Source organism: Chlorocebus sabaeus, chromosome 5, assembly GCF_047675955.1.
Source record: "Chlorocebus sabaeus isolate Y175 chromosome 5, mChlSab1.0.hap1, whole genome shotgun sequence".
Taxonomy (NCBI): domain Eukaryota; kingdom Metazoa; phylum Chordata; class Mammalia; order Primates; family Cercopithecidae; genus Chlorocebus; species Chlorocebus sabaeus.
This window is the reverse complement of record NC_132908.1, coordinates 25715981-25732816: the sequence shown is the minus strand read 5'-3', so window position 1 is coordinate 25732816 and position 16836 is coordinate 25715981. Positions and strand designations below refer to the sequence as shown.

General features: G+C 51.7%; 1 protein-coding gene across 1 annotated transcript in view; it reads left to right on the top strand.

Annotated features, from left to right (window-relative positions):
• Positions 1-16631, top strand: part of GSG1L (GSG1 like) — a 268680-nt gene extending 252049 nt beyond the window's left edge. Inside the window, exon 7 of the mRNA XM_007988670.3 lies at positions 15274-16631. Coding sequence (XP_007986861.1) covers positions 15274-15371 — 98 coding nt within the window. The 3' untranslated portion in view covers positions 15372-16631. The remainder of the gene's footprint in view (positions 1-15273) is intronic.
• The last annotated feature ends 205 nt before the right edge of the window (positions 16632-16836 follow it).

Here is a 16836-nt window from a genome sequence, read left to right as displayed (position 1 = left end):
TGAATGCCCACCACGTGTTCCCCGCTCCATCCCACTCTGTACTAAGGGCTTTTCATGCCTGATCTCATAGCCTTGCTTACCCCCAGCCCCTACAGCTGGGATTGTTGCCTAGACTTTGCAGATGAGGAAATTAAGGCTCAGAGAGTTGGAGTAACTTGCCCAAGGTCACATAGCTTAGCTAGTCACTGGCAGAGGAGTCACAGCAGACACTGTCAGTGCCCTGGCCACCTCTCTCAGACCTTTAGGAAGCTCCAGTGGCATCTATCTGTATCTGTATCTCTGTGCCTGGAGGCTTCCCCACTTCCACCCGTAGAAGGCTAGAAGTGCCAGGGAAGTTGGTGTGTAGATACCCCAGCTCCCTCACCCTGGAGTGGGATCCCCCTGCGGCATGTGCTCTGCAGTTTCTCTGTAGGATAAAGAGTCAATGATCATCAGGTTTAGTGGCTCTCCCTTCTCATCCCTGTCCCACTTTTCCTCTCTGCCCAATTTCCCTGTTCCTTGTAAATATATCACTGGCATTCAGATTCTTATCTGTGGGTCTGCTGCTGGGGAATCCAAACTAAGAAGGCAGAGATTTAAACACAGGTCTGTCTGATTCCAAATCCTGTGATCTTAGTAACTGAATGGGAAATGGCTCTGCTAGTGGGGAGGAGACAGGGGTGAACCAAGAAGCTTGGGAGGAGGCCTTGTTAGAGAAGAGGACAAGAAAGAAAGCCCAATTTTGGCCTGTGAGGGGCAGGATACAGTGCTGAAGTGAACCGTGGGTTCACACATCATTGTTTCATGTCTGTGCTAGCATGGAGGGCTTCCTGGAAGAGGGGATCAGAAACCAGGGGATGGATGTGTTTGGAGAACTCCTGCTGCAGGGACAACAGAGTAAAGAAATCATCAGACAGGGGCTGAGGAAGCACACAGCAGGGATAGAGGCTGAGAATCCTGGTGCATTCCAGAATGTCCTCAGCTCCCTTATTTGGCAGTGAGCCTCCCCAGGCTCCTTGCAGAATGGGCAGGAAACCCTGAGTGGAAAGAGGCCTTGGGGCTTGTATTAGGGGAATCTGGGGGCCTGGGTGGAAGTCCCTGCCACTGAAAGAGTCAAGGCCCTGTGGCCCTAAAAGCAATCCCTGGAATTAAGAATGAGAGTTCTCAGGGTCAGAGGAAATGGCAAAACCCCTCTACCCCACCCCCAATCCCAGTGTCCACAGCCCTCCCTCCACCCCCAATCTCAGCCCCACAGCCCTCCCCCCACCCCCAATCTCAGCCCCACAGCCCTCCCCCCACCCCCAATCCCAGCCTCACAGCCCTCCCCCCACCCCAATCCCAGCCTCACAGCCCTCCCCCCACCCCCAATCCCAGCCTCACAGCCCTCCCCCCACCCCCAATCCCAGCCCCACAGCCCTCCACCCACCCCCAATCCCAGCCTCACAGCCTTCCCTCCACCCCCAATCTCAGCCCCACAGCCCTCCCCCCACCCCCAATCCCAGCCCCACAGCCCTCCACCCACCCCCAATCCCAGCCTCACAGCCTTCCCTCCACCCCCAATCTCAGCCCCACAGCCCTCCCCTCACCCCCAATCCCAGCTTCACAGCCCTCCCCCCACCCCCAATCCCAGCCCCACAGCCCTCCCTCCATCCCCAATCTCAGCCCCACAGCCCTCCCTCTACCCCAATCTCAGCCCCACAGCCCTCCCTCCACCCCCAATCTCAGCCCCACAGCCCTCCCTCCATCCCCAATCTCAGCCCCACAGCCCTCCCCTCACCCCCAATCCCAGCCTCACAGCCCTCCCTCCACCCCCAATCTCAGCCCCACAGCCCTCCCTCCACCCCCAGTCTCAGCCCCACAGCCCTCCCCCCACACCCAATCCCAGCCTCACAGCCCTCCCTCCACCCTCAATCTCAGCCCCACAGCCCTCCCTCCACCCCCAATCTCAGCCCTACATCTCTCCCTCCACCCCCAATCCCAGTGTCCACAGCCCTCCCCCGACCCCCAATCCCAGTCCCACAGCCAACCCTCCACCCCCAATCCCAGCCTCACTGTCCTATCCCCACCCCCAATCCCAGTCCCTGCAGCCCTCCCCCCACCCCCAATCTCAGCCCCACAGCCCTCCCTCCCACCCCCAACCCCAGCTGCCACAGCCCTCCCCCGACCCCCAATCCCAGTCCCTGCAGCCCATCCCCAACCCCCAAAGGGCCCCCCCTGCTCCCAATCCCAGCCCCCGGAGCACTCTCCCCGCCTCCAATTCCAGTCCCCAAAGCCCTCCCCCTGCTCCCAATCCCAGTCCCTGCAGCCCTCCTCCTGTCCCCAATCCCAGTACACGCAGCCCTCCCCCTGCCCCCAATCTCAGCCTCCACAGCCCTCCCCTTCACCCCCAATCCCAATCCCTGCAGCCCTCCCCCTATCCCCAATCTCAGCCCATACAGCCGCCCCCTGACCTGGTGCCTAGTGCCCCCTCAAGCAGCTTCTCCTTGTGAAAGAATCATCAGACCCATTCAATAAGTCAATAGTCTGGAGAATTTCATCTTTTGTTCCTTGGTGAGTGTTTATTGAGCATCTGTGCATGTCAGCCCTGTGGGTGCTGGAGCGGCAGCAAGGAGTCAGGCAAGACAGCAAGACAATGGCCCGTGCCTCAGGGGCTCACAGTCCCAGGGGAGAGAGAATCACTCAGTAAGTGAGCTCAAAAACAAACAAGGGAGGAACATGTGGTGATCAGGAGGAAATAGGGCAGGGGCACTCCTTTAGGTCAGCGCTCTGAGAAGCCACGGAGCTGGGACCTAAAGGGCGAGGAGTCCAGTGAAGTGCTTTGCAGGCAGAGGGACCTGTGTATCCCAGAGCCAGAAGGAGCCAGTCAGTGCTTGTGGAATAACCGGGAGACCAGATGGGCTGAGGCAGGAAGGGCAATGGGAGGGCAGGAGGGCTGGAGGGGCCGAGGGTGGCAGGAGGTAGGACGGGGATGGAGTTCACTATACAGTGGAGGAAAAGCTGATTCTATAGCAGGCAGCCTGGGACGTTTTAAGCAGGGAGAAGATATGTCCACATTATTTCTCTCTCTCTCTCTGTCCCTTCCTAGTTATTTCTTTATCTATCTATCTATCTATCTATCTATCTATCTATCTATCTATCTAATCTATTCATCTATCTATCATCCGTCTATCTATTATTCATCTGTCAATCATCTATCTATCCATCTATCCATCAATCATCTGTCATCTATAAATCTTATCTATCTAAATCTATCCATCTATCATCTATTTATCAATCATCTATCAATCCTATCATCTATCTACCTGTTTGTTTATCATCTACAGATCCTATCAACCCTATCTACCATCTATCCATACACACACACACACACACACACACACACACACACACACACACATATATCTGCAGTGTGGGAAAAGGATCAGAGAAGAGCCAAACTCAAGGCCAAGAGACCATCTTGTAACCTACAATAGGCACAAAATGTTTGCTGTTGCAGTCGTTCTTGGGAGACGTGATGGTGGTGGCCTGAACTGTGGTGTTGGAGATAAAAGTGGGTAGATCAAGGACCCTCTGCTGGTACAATTTCCAGAGCGTCTCGGTTTGGGTTTCCCTGAAAGTCCCTTGAGATGGATACAACAGCAAGTGCTTTATTTTGATGATCGAAGAACACCCCACTAGGAGTGAGGAAGAGAGACTAAGAAGGGAGAGAAAGGTGGCCAGTCAAAGGCACAGCGTCGAGCCTGCTGGGGGCTGAGGGCATCGGTGCAGAGCACATGTATCTGAGCCATCCCCCTGCAGATAGGAGGGCGACTCTCCTGGGCCATTGTTCCAGGGTTGCTGCAGGGAGGGTCAGGTACGTTTCTCTGGAGGTAATGGCTCAGGGCATGGGCAGAGGGGCTTGGGGCTGGATGGAGAAAACCCTTCTTGCACAGTTGGGTGTCAGCCGTGTGCACCACTGTGGAGCTGGGGGGACAGCATCAGATAAGTGACTCATTTGAGTGAGGACCGGGGGAGGGGAGGGACCTAGGATATGCACAGAACTTTTGCCCGAGCAGTCAGGGGCATGGGGTCCCTGACTGATGGAAGGACATGGGGAGGGGTCGGTTTGTGAAGGGCAATGTTGCTTTGTCTGTGTGGAGTTTGAGGGTCTGGTGAGGGCCTCTGGGAGGCAGCCAGATCAATGGAGGGGAGCTTAAAACAGTGGCAGAGAGACAGGCAGGTGCAGTGAAGCATGCCTTAATCCCAGCTCTTTGGGAGGCCAAGGCAGGAGGATCACTTGATGCCCTGAGTTCAAGACCAGCCTGGGCAACATAGTAAGACCCCACTTCAAAAAAAAAAAAAAAAAAAAAAACAGTTAAAATTAGCTGGGCATGGTGGTGCAAGCCTGTGTTCTCAGCTACTCTGGAGGCTGAAGTGGGAGGATTGATTGAGCCCAGGAGTTTGAGGCTGCAGTGAGCTATGATTGTACCACTGCACTCCAGCCTGGGTGACAGAGTAAGACTGTCTCAAAAAATAAAAAGGCAACAGTATAGTATGGGATGGTTGAAGCCCAGGGACTGCAAAGATCACGTGGGGAGAATGTGTAGGGTAGGGAGAGACAGTGACACAAAAGGGGCCTAACGTCCTGGGGGTTCAGGGGAGCCGCCGAGGCCGGTGGGGAAGGAGCTGCGGAAAATTGTCAGCTGCCCGCAGAGACTTTCCAAATCCTGGCTTCTCAGGGAAGAAAAGGGCCTGAGATCCCACAACCCCTGCGCCAGGTATGCGTTTTATCAGGAAGCTGAGCATTAGCAGGCATGGCCGTCATTCCCCGGGGAAAGTGGACGTGCTGGGAACTCCCACGTCAAACAGCATGGAAGGAAGAGACCCCCTCTGTGGTCAGAGCTGAGGGAGGCATTGGGGGAATGTGGGCTGGATGCTGGCACGCGTGAGAGATCCCGTGACTTCAGGGATCCTGAAGCAGGCTGCTTTATTTATTCCACAAATCATTACTATAGAGGCCTCTGGCTCCTGGGAGCGTGGAGATGAAAAAGGCACGTAACTGCACGCTGCTGACTTCTGGGTCTTGTTGGCGAGACAGACCAAAGCCATTAGTGCACTGTGTGGCCAGAGCTTGAATGGGGTCAATGCAGGGTCCAGGATAGCAGTGCATGGTGCCTCAACCCATTCAGGATGACTTGGGGTGCAGGAAAGAGAAAGCAGGAAGGGGGATTTAGCCTGGGTGATCCCCCTTAGCAGGACCTCCATGGCTATCATGATGGTACCTGCATTTGATTATGCAAACAGCCAGCAAGAAGAACTCGGTCCCCTAGATCTAATCACAATATCTCACCTTTGTGCATGTTCTCGGGACTTCACACTTTTTCACTCATTTAACCCTAAATACAGACCCATTTTACAGACAGGGAAACTGAGGCCCAGGGAGGTTAAGACTGTGTCTTAATATCACACAGCTAGAAAGTAGCAAAGCTGGGATTTGAATCCGACCAGTCTGACCTCATCGCTCACCACCTGGACCACTAGGTGATGTCAGTCGGCAGCTCCATTGGTTGGGCAAGGTACTGAGGATGTGGGGTGTGGGGCACCTCCAGACATGGTGTTGGTCCTCGTGGAGCTCATGGTCTAGAGAAGCAGTCTATCAAATGAGTATGGAAATGATGCCGTCTCAGAATTCGGCCTCTTAGCCGCTAGTGGGTTTTCAGCCAAGAAAATATTTTGGAAATGCCTGGACGAGTTTTGCAATATTTCTGCAGGAAGCAGCTGCTCAGATCCTGCGATGGGCTGACTTGCCAGCAGGAGGAACGGGGGAGGAGGGATGTCAGGGAGCCCGCATTATTAAACACTTACTGTGTGCAGGTCTGTGCTAAGCACTTCGCTGCCATCTCATTTGATGGCTGATCCAGCCCTGAGAAGCGGGGATTCTTCTTCTTGCGGAGATAGAGAAACTACAACACTGTAAGGCAAATCCGCTTTGCTGGGATCTCTGGTCCACTTGGCAATAAAACTCAGCTTGGCGTTTAGATCTTGCTCCTTACCCTGGGAGAGAGGAGAGGCCACTCCTTCTCAGGCTCCCAACCCCCTAGGACCCTGACCTCATCTCCCTCTTCCCCATCTCCCATGCTGCCCCAGCCAACCTGACCTTCCTCTTTTTTGAACATGCAAAACTCATTCCCTTTGTAGGACCCTTGCACTTGCTGTTCTCTCTGCCTGGATGCTCTCCCTCTAAATCATGGTATGGCTGACTTCGTCTCATCTTTAAGTCAGCTGAAAGGCCGCTTCCTCCGAGAAGCCTTCCCTGATCTGCACCAGCTTCCCCAGTCATCCCCATATCACCAGGTTCTCTTTTCTTCATAGCATTTGTCCCTCTCTGAAATGATCCTTTATATTCCCATGCTTGGTTTTTGTTTTGCTGCCTCTCTCCACCAAGTGCCATGAGAACAGGCACCTGTGTGCTTTGTTCTTGTGTATATCCCAAGAGTCTAAAATAGTGTGTGGCACATAATAGATGCTTAATTGTTGGCTTTCAACCTCCATGTTTCTCCCACCACCTCCCATCTGAGAAGCTACTTTTATATTAGCAATTACATAAACTTCCGGTTATCCTAACTGTCCCCAAAGTTGCTATTTTGGGGGGCTACTGTGATATGGATTCGGCTATAATTCTTTTTTCTGAGGAAGTTGCTTTTGAAACCTGCCTTTGGGACTTTGAGGTGCCACCAGCCAGCTCAGGAGCACATCAGATGTGACATTTGATGGAAGCGATGTTGCCATATGGTCCAGGTGTCTGCATCTTCCTTTTGGGGGCAACTGAGGTTTGCAGTTGATTGCAGCTGTCAAGTTCAATGCCAGAGACAAGCTTTGGATTTTGCCAGGTGTGTCTGTTAAGGCTGGGCTCCACGAGAGGCTGTCGCATGCCGGGTGCGGAGGTGGCTTCTGGGAGCTCCATGTAGATGGGTCTCTGCCACTGCTGCTGCCCTCAAAATAGCAGAGGGAATTTCAAGAAAGATTTTCCTGGACCCAGAGCAACTTGGCATTTTTATTAGATCAAAATCAAATCCAATAGAGTCCTGCTCAAGTTGCTTCCTTTATTAAAATCGAAACAGACAGTATTTCTGAAATAAATATCAATGTCAATTTGCTGGGAGCGCAGATGGGCACGCAGCCTGGAGACATCTGAGACCTCAGCATTGGGGGTCGAGAGATCCAAGCCAACAGGAGCATCAGAGCCATATGGAGGACTTCTTAAAGGGTGGACTGCAGGGCCCCACCCTCAGAATTTCTGATTCAGGAGGTCTGGCGGGGGACCCAGGGTTCTGCAGCTCTGAGTTCTCCACGATGCTGATGCTGCTGATCCACAGGCCAAATTCGGAGTTGTCCTCAACCCTCCGCCAATATCTGTCCCTTTGAAGCTCTTGTCAGAAGCCAGTCTGCATTTTGTTGCTTGCTTGGGCTATTCAGCAACTTCTAGATGGAAACTGCTGCTTCTAGGGCCAACTCCTTTACAATCCATCCTCCGAAGACATAAACTTGATCATGTCTTCCCCAGTCCTTCCTAGCTCTGAAACCTCCTATGACAGTAGCTCTAGTGGGGATCTGGCTCGGTGCCCGCCCCCTTCACACGTTCCCACGAGGCCTTCTCTCGCCTTCCCCTCCTGAATCATCATTTTTCTTTCTGTCACTTGTCCCTCTCTGAGCCTTTCTTTGCCCACTTGTTTTTCTGTTTTTTGTTTTGTTTTGTTTTTTTAGAGATAAGGTTGTGCTCTGTCACCCAGGCTGGAGTGCAGTGGTGTGATTATACTTCACTGCAGCCTTGATATCCTGGGCTCAAGGGATCCTCCCACCTCAGCCTCCTGAGTAGCTGGGATTGCACGCACATGACACCATACCTGGGTAATTTTTTTTTTTATGTTTCCAGTTTTTTTTTTTTTTTTTTAGAGATGGGGTCTTGCTATGTTGCTCAGTCTGGTCTCGAATTCCTGGCCTCAAGTAATAATCCTCCTGCCTTGGACTCCCAAAGTGATGAGATTACAGGCGTGAGCTGTCATGCCCGGTTAAATATTGTTAAATATTTTTTTTGGTAGAGATGGGATCTTGCTATGTTGCCCAGGCCAGTCTCGAACTCCTGGCCTCCAGCAATCCTCCTGCTTTAGCCTCTCAAAGTGCTGGGATTACAGGCATGGGGCGCCACACCCGGCCTGCTCCCTTGTTTATTTCCAGCCTCTCCTCAGTGAAATGGAAATGTCACGAGCACACAGACTTTGTTGCTGCATTCACTGTGACATCCCCAGGGCCTAGCACACAACAGTAGGTCACCGGTATGTTTCTGGTGCATGATTTAGCTCACTTAGTCCTCAGGAGGTATGTGCTGTGAGTAGTATTTCTATTTTACAAGGGAAAATACTTGGGTTCTGAGAGGCAAAGTCACTTATCCTTTGGGGACAAGCTTGTGACCTTGGGGTCCCAAGCCGGTCTGATTCCAAGCTAAGGCTATGACATGGTTCTTCTACTTTATGCCCACTTCTGTCCAAGGCAGTGGCACCACAACCGTGCCTAACCCTAAGAAACACTTGGGGCAGGTGTCAAAACAGACTGCCCTCAAGAGCCCAATTCCTCAGTGTGGGGTAGGCAAGGAATCTGTAGCTGAGAAGTGTCATGATAAGGCAGAAAACCCTGGGGTGCAGGGGTTTAGGGGGCCCTGCTGGGTCTTCTACACCTGCCACCCAGCAACTTCTGCAGCTGCGATGCTCCATGCTTTGCCCCTTCATCCCCGTGTGCTCTGCTTTCAGGCCAAACCCGTCCACCTGCCTCCCTGAAACCACAACATTGGTAGGTTTTTCACACTTCCTGAAGAACCTCATCCTCCTGCCAAGGACCCATTTCACACCCTGTTCTTTCTGCATGAAATGCTCTGCTCCCTTCCTCCACTGGGTGGAAAACCAGCTCTACTGGCGGAATTGGGAGCTTTTGCAAGTGCTTTTGAAGTCTAGCTCAACTGTCTGGGAATGGCCCCCAGCCCCTTCCCCAGCTCCTGGCAGAGGGGGACACATTCGTCTCTGCCTTTCACTCTCCTGGTGTTTGTCTGTGAGCCAAATTTTTATAATGGTTATGAGCCCAATCTTTCTGTTTTTAATTTTTTAAAATTGTTACAGATTCGGGGGTACAGGTGCAGGTTTGTTACGTGGATGTATTGTATAATGCTCAGGTTGGGCTTCTGCTGTATCTGTCACCTGAACAGTGAACAATGTACCCCGTAGGTAATTTTTCAGCCATTACCCCACTCCCATCCTCCTGCTGCGGAGCCCCCAGTGTCTGTTATTTCCCTCTCTAAGGCCGTATGTGCCTGTTGTTTAGCTCCTACTTACAAATAAGAACATGTGATACTTGATTTTCTGCTTCTGAGTTATTTCACTTAAGAGCTGGCCTCCAGCTCTATCCATGTTCTACGAAAGACATGATTTCATTCTCTCTCTCTCCTTTTTTTTTTTTTTTTTTTTTTTTTTTTTGAGATGGAGTTTTGCTCTTGCCGCTCAGGCTGGAGTGCAATGGTGCCATCTCGGTTCACTGCAATCTCTGCCTCTCGAGTTCAAACAATTCTCCTGCCTCAGCCTCCCAAGTAGCTGGAATTACAGGCACCTGTCACCACACCCAGCTAATTTATGTATTTTTAGTAGAGACAGGGTTTCACCATGTTGACCAGGCTGGTCTCGAACTCCTGACCTCAATTGATCCACCTGCCTCAGCCTCCCAAAGTGCTGGGATCACAGGCATGGCCGCTGCTCCCAGCGGATTTCATTGTTTTTTAATTGCTGCATAGTTTTAAATCCAATCATCTGTTGATGAGAGCCCAACTTTTGGAGTGAAGCTGGCTGGCTTCAAATCCCAGCAGTGAGACCTTAAAAAAATGACTTAATTTATCTGGACCTTGGTTTCCTCACCTGGAAAATGGGGATAGTAATGGCCCCTAACTCGTACTTTTTGAGGATTAAATGAGTCCATAGACAGGAAGCACATTGAATGGTTCCTGGCACACAGCAGGAGTGGGAGGCATGTCTGGTCTTGTCGTCTCTTCATATGTGTGCCTGTGAGCACCCAGGGGCAGGGCCGCATCTCACTCACGTCTGTAAACCCAGTAGCCAATGTGGAGGCTGACACACAGTACATGCCCAGCACATGTCTAATAAAGGACTGAGGAATCAGGGGCCCTGGGAAGAGGTGGCAGCTACAGTGGGCTCTGTCTGATCCCAAGGGTGAGAAAGAGACAAAGAGAATGTCATGGCTTAGAAACATGGAATCCCTGAAGATGACCCCAGTGAAGAGATAGATGGCCCCCATTCAATCTCCTAAAACAACCTGCCCGAGGTAGATCAGAAGATACAAACTTCCCTCCGTACGGGTCCGTCCCACTCAAGCCTGCCCTTCCTCCTGAGCCCTCCACTGTTCACTCATTCTGCAGACACATGCTTTCAACACTGCCTGGGACTGTGCCGGTGCAGGGATGCAGCTGTGAGGGAAAGCAACGCTGGCCTTTGTCCTCCTGTGACACATGCCTCAAAGGCAAGATGAGGAGAAAACCAGTAAACACATATTCCCATATATGATGGGACCTCTGAAGCCCTCTCATGGTACAGATTTGTGGACCCAGAGAGACAGTCAGGGTGCCCTGCTGAGGTGGTGACATTCTGGGCAACACAAGAGCAATGAGAGTGTCACTAGCTGACAGACTTCCAAAGCCCGATTTCTTAGCGCCATCCCCGATTTGTTTTCCATCACTCTTCAAATTTCGTTTCTTTCTGGAGGGCAGAGGTCAAGGTTGGGTAGCCAGACAGTTGGCTCTGGGCGGACCTGTGAGTCCTATAGAGAGAGGCTTTCAGCACCTCGGACAGCGGCTGGGCGATTGGCCCAAAGGATCTTTCCTGTAAAGGGACCCAGCTGATCCGTGCCAGGCTGGGCTACCGTGGGGTCAGGAGCACCAATATCTGCCACCTGTTAACCTCACTCTGCCAGCTGCAGAGAGACCTAGAGCAAGTCGGTTTCCCTCTAAGTGCCTCAGTTTCCTGATCTGTGCATTTGTGGTGACATTGACATTACTGGTCTTGAAGGGCCCTTCCAACCCAATGAACCCATTTTGGAATGGTAGATGTGATTTAATTCAATTCAGCAATTACATCTGATTCCTGGATCTTGGTGGCTTAGAGAGGGTTCAAGACAGTGATTCCTCACTGAAGGATGGGTGAGATAGGGCTGGAGGAATCCGTTGTTAAATATGTTCGTGTTTTGATATCCGGATTTTAAAGGGAAAAGAAATCACATCTTTGGGGACCCTCCTGTGGTCACACACTCCGCTAACCTTGGGAGGTTCCCAGAAAATGGAAACCTCAGAACCTGCTACCACCCTGTGAGTGGGGCCTTGGACAAATCTTTTCCCACCCATGGGCCTTGGTTTCTCCATTTGTGAAGAGAGGCTCTCAAACCCAACCCACTTCTAGTGCTTCCAGAACTGTGTTCTTTCCACATCCGTCTGTGTCTGAGATTGGATAGGGAAGGGCTTCTCTGCAGGGCACCTGCTGGGCCTGCCGACTCCTTTGTAGCTTTCATCCATTTGCAGGCTCGGAGAGGTGAAGTTGCTGTCAGAAGCCACACAACTTTAAAAAAATTCACACAATTTGCATGCGGTGAAGGCTGGGTTTGAACCTTTGGCTGTTACACCAAAGTACAGTCTCCCCAGCCCCCTGCCATCACCTAAGCCTTCACCCAAAAGAGGAGAGTTTGAGCAAAAACATTTTTCATGCTGTACAGAAGCTCAGAGCAGGTAGAGCAGGTGCATCCCAAGCGCAGGAATCTCTCTCTCCTCTTCCTCCACGGTTTCTTCATTTGTTTAAAAAGAAAGAAAAAAGAGTCAGTTTGGGACCTGTTCTGTGCTGGGCCAGGGGCTGGAATCTCAGGGCTCCAAGATGAAGCAGATGCTGGCCCTGCTCATAAAGATGTCTCCCATCCCCAGGTTCGTTGGGGAGACCCACGCTGACCTGGCTATTACAACACAAAGTGACGAGTTCAGGGAGAGAGTTATGCAGCCTGCTGAAGGGCACAGGGAAAGGAGCAAAGCCTCCATTTTTCAAATGCTGCCTGCTCTAGGAAGCATTCTACAGGGCCATGGAATGCTTCCCAGAGCAGGCAGCATTTGAAAAAATCAGGGAGTCAACAGCCGGAGAAGAGCAGGGAAGGGCGCTTATACCCAAGGGATCAGCCTATGCAAAGCCATGGAACAGAATCATGGAACAAAGACACAGGCTGGGAACAGCCTCTCGTGGGCTGAGTGCAGCCTGAGAGATGCTACTTGGCTTGCAGATTGTTGAAAATACATTTGAAACCTTAACCGTCATCATTTAAAAGCCAGGAGGTTTTGTTCTGAGATCCAGGTTTTCAGTTTCTTTGAAAGTTTTGAAGATCCAGCTGGGCGTGGTGGCTCACACCTGTAATTCCAGGGCTTTGGGAGGCCGAGGTGGGAAGATCACCTGAGGTCAGGAGTTCAAGACCAGGCTGTGCAACATAGCCAGACCCCATCTCTACAAAAAATAAATAAATAACTAGCCAGGGATGGCGATGTGCACCTTCAGTCACAGCTACTCAGAAGGCTGAGGCGAGAGGATTGTTTAAACCTAGAGGCTCGAGGCTGCAGTGAGCCATGATGATGCCACTGCGCTCCATCTTGGGTGACAGAGTGAGACCCCGTCTCAAAAGAAAACAGTTTAGGAAGATCTGAGCCCACATTCTCCATGGTAACAATTGGCACTGTCTCTGACTCACCTCATCCATTTACATTGTCTGCTTGGGCCCATAAGACATTTTGAGTTGAGATTCCTCATCTACAACACAAGGCCCGGGAGAGAAGGAAAATGGGTGGGGGGCCCTGGTGGGCTGCTGGGGCATTCCCCTCTTTACACACACACTGTAAATGACTCTGAGCCCCAAATGCGTCCTGGGTAGCCAGAGAAAGGGAGGAGGGCCCCAGTCCTCAGCATCTTGCCCTCTGCATCCAGGGGACAGAGAGCCTCGTTTTAACTCAGGGAAGGACAGGGATTGTGGCCTTTCCTTCTCCTTGAAAAATACGCTATCACTTTCTTTCTGTTCTGATGATCTCTCCATGGCTCTGGTTTTCGGCCACTGTGCAAGCAGTTGAAATTATGCCTAAATGCTCATTTAGAAAAACAATCGTACCTTTCCGTGCACCAAATATTTGGCTTCTAGATTAAAAAATAAAACAAACAAACAAACAAAACAACAACAAAAAAAACCCAAACACCTCTATCTTGGCAGCCAACACTTCCAAAGTATGCAATGGTTTCCATGACTGAGGCCAAAACAAATGTGTTTTTCTGAAGCCAAACGATTCCAAAATGTTTGCAAAATGTTTCCCACTCCTTAATAAATATAGTAAAACTTGCAAAACACTAACACTAAAGAATATTAAAAGCAGAAAGAAAAAAAGTGAAAGCCAAAAAAATTACTCCCCACCCCAGCTATGGACACAACCATCTTCCTCTTTGACTCTTGTCATGAAGCCTTGTTATTAGAAAGACTCTCCTGATAATGAGAGCTGCTTTGAGGATGGAGAAGGAGCAGGAGCTCTCCATCCCTAGGGCATGCAAGTAGGAGCTTAGCTTCACTAGGAATTCCAACCTCAATGGGCTTTCTGCGAAGCGCCTGTCTCACTCTGAAGTATGACAAGTATGTCTGAGAATCAGAGTAGGAAAATGCAATTATAAAGAACACATTTTTTTAAATGCTGAAATTCGGAATCAGGAGGAAAGTAATTCAATCCAGCTCCATCACAGCTGTGACTTCTAAAGCATCTGCTAATCTTTACAGAGCCTCGGCTCCCTCATCTGTAAAATGGGCAGAACCTACCTCTGGACTACACATGCTCAGGAACTGTTCATTTTCTCCGTTCTCCCCTTCACTCCCAGCCCCATTCCACCACACCAGCCCTCTCCCTTAGTTTCCCACCTTCCAGCTCCACCTCCACTGGTCCACAGGGGTGCATACATTCTGGGCTCAGTCATTGCTCCCCTGGCCTTGGGATCTAACGGGGGTGACACTGGCAGAGTGTGAGCTGAGGATGGGTGCTCTGGGATGAGGGAGATGCCTGAGTGCCAGGGGGAGGATGTCAGAGGGGGCTTCCTGGAGAGCCGAAACTCAACCTGGGTCTTGATTTGATTTGGCAGGAGGTACAAGGACATTTTAGGTCACCGCATGAGATGGGAATGGTTCTGGTGCACCAAAAAGACTTCGAAGAGACCCTTGAGGGATTACAAGGGAGTGATCTTCCAAGAATTGCTAAAAACACGAAAGAGTGAGAGTGGCAGAGGGGAAGAGCCTTTCCAGCCCTTCCCCTTGTCCGGTCCACTAAGCATGGTAGACAATGGCAGGTGCCTCCTGCTCGGTGCACAGGGAGTTTCTCAGAGTCAGCTTTGGGCAAACCCATGTCCACACACACAGTTGCTGCGGTCCAGCGAGGACTTGGGGACCTGGGAGACATCTGCTCTTGTTCCCCCTCTAATATCCCTCCACAACAGCTCCTGAACACATATAAGGCAAATGGGGTGCTCAGGGAGGCCTGCTTGGGAGCAGATGGCAAGGTGGGGAGACAGCTGCAGGATGACAGGATGGTGGTGGATGACGGCTGCATAAGTGTGTGGATTTGCTGAGGGGTGGGTGGTGGAAGGGAAGGATGGAGGGAAAATGGGGGGGCAGATGGTAGGAGTGGGGGCATGGCTTTGTGTGAGGTGGGTGAACGTGCCTGCAGGGGGTGCTATCGTGGCTGTTGGGTGGGCCTGGGGTGGATATGGGGATGTTTTAGGTGTAGGCAGATGTGTACATGTAAAGGTGTGCTATTGGGTGGTAGGAGGATGGTTGGGTTACTGGGTGGTAGGAGGGTGACTGGGGGAGTGGTGCACCTGTTGGCAGGTGTGAGGTACATGAGCGGGTTCTGGGTTGGAGAAGGTGTGAGCAGAGTTGTGGATACATTGGAGGCTTGATAAGTGGATGGCAGCAAATATTGGCAGATACATGACTAAGTCATAGGTGTGTTGGTGAACTGGTGGGTGACTGGGTGGCTGACGGGAGGGATGGGTGGAGAGCTGGCAGTGTTGGGGCATGGGTTGGTAGACAGATGGGATGATGGGCAGAAGGCCTAGTAAATGAGGGTGAGTGATGGATGTGTGGGTGGGGGGCAGTGGGTAGATAGGGTGTGGGTGGAGGAAGGTGGCTTTCAGCACTGACCGCCTTGTCTCCTGGCAGGACACCAGCCACACATGGCGGATTCCTGGCCCCGGAGCTCCGCACAGGAAGCACCAGAGCTGAACCGACAGTGCTGGGTCTTGGGGCACTGGGTGTGACCAAGACCTCAACCTGGCCCCCGGACCTCAGGCCATCGCTGGCACCAGCCCCTGCTGCAAGACCACCAGAGTGGTGCCCCCAGAACCTTGGCCTGTGTGCCGTGAACTCAGTCAGACTGTGTAGGAGATGCCAGGCCTGTCCTGCCCATCACTGCCTGAGCCCGAGGGCCTTGAAAATGGGGCCAGGGCAGGCCCAAGGGAATGCACAGGGCTGCACAGAATGACTTTGGGACAGCAGCCCCGGACTCTTGCCATCACCACATGAGGAGCCCTGCTGGGCACAGCTGCGATGCCAGAAGACACATGGCCACTGGCCACTGAATGACTGGCACCCACAAGCCAGTCAGGTGCCCAGAGGGGCAGAGCCCTGTGGGGGGCAGAGAGTGGCTTCCTGAAGGAGGGGGCAGTGGTGCAGGCACCGCAGCGGTGTCACACAGCAGGCACACAGCAGGGGCTCAATAAATGCTTGTTGAACTTGTTTTCTTGCGGTGTATGGAGGCCAGTTGCTCTCTGGGCTGTGGCTGCCCCGTCATTGCCACACCCCATGACTCCTCAAGGAGGCTGAAGGTGACAACAAAGACTGTGCAGAGGCCAGGGCCAGACACTGAAGGATGGCAGGGAGGGAGCGCAGAGCCCAGGCTGGAAACAGGCTGGCAGGGCTGCCTTGGATTCCAGAGAATCGGCAAGGCAGGGGCCAGGCAAGCAAGAGATGTGGGGCAAGCAAGAAATGGGCCCCCAAGCCCAAGCCCTAAGCAGAGAGGGTGAAGAAGCCACATTTCTCTTCAGAGCTCAGCGACATCACACCACCCTGACCCTGAGGAGCCTTTACCCTGTGCCTGGCACCACCTTTACAGAAAATCCCAGGGCTTAGATGCCTGGAGAAACAGATTCCTATTATAAAGAGGAGGGAAATTAGGGTCACAGAGATGAAGTCACTTGCCTGAGATTACAGAGCTAGCAAATGGCAGAGATGGGGTTTGAATCAGGACTCCTGACTCCAAGTTCAGTCATTTCCCAAGAGGCCTTATTCCTTCCCAGAAGAATTTCTAGAGCTTTCCCCCAACTAGAATACATTCTTCTCCTTTATCCATCCATCCATCCATCCATCCATCCATCCATCCATCCATCCATCCATCCATCCTTCCATCCATTCATCCATCCTCCATCACTCGCCCAGCCGTTATCCATTATCCATCCATCCATTCATCATTTGTCCCTCCATCTATCATTCATCCATTATCCACCCATTCATCGTCTAATATCCATCCATCATTCATCATCCATCCATCATTCATAATTCATCTTTCCACTCATCTATCTGTCATTCATCCATCCTTCCATCCATCCATCCATCATCTATCCATTCATCCATCCATTTGCCATCCATCCACTCATTCATCAGCTATCCATCATCTATCCATCCATCTATCCATCATCCATCACTCATCCAGCCATTGTTCATTAT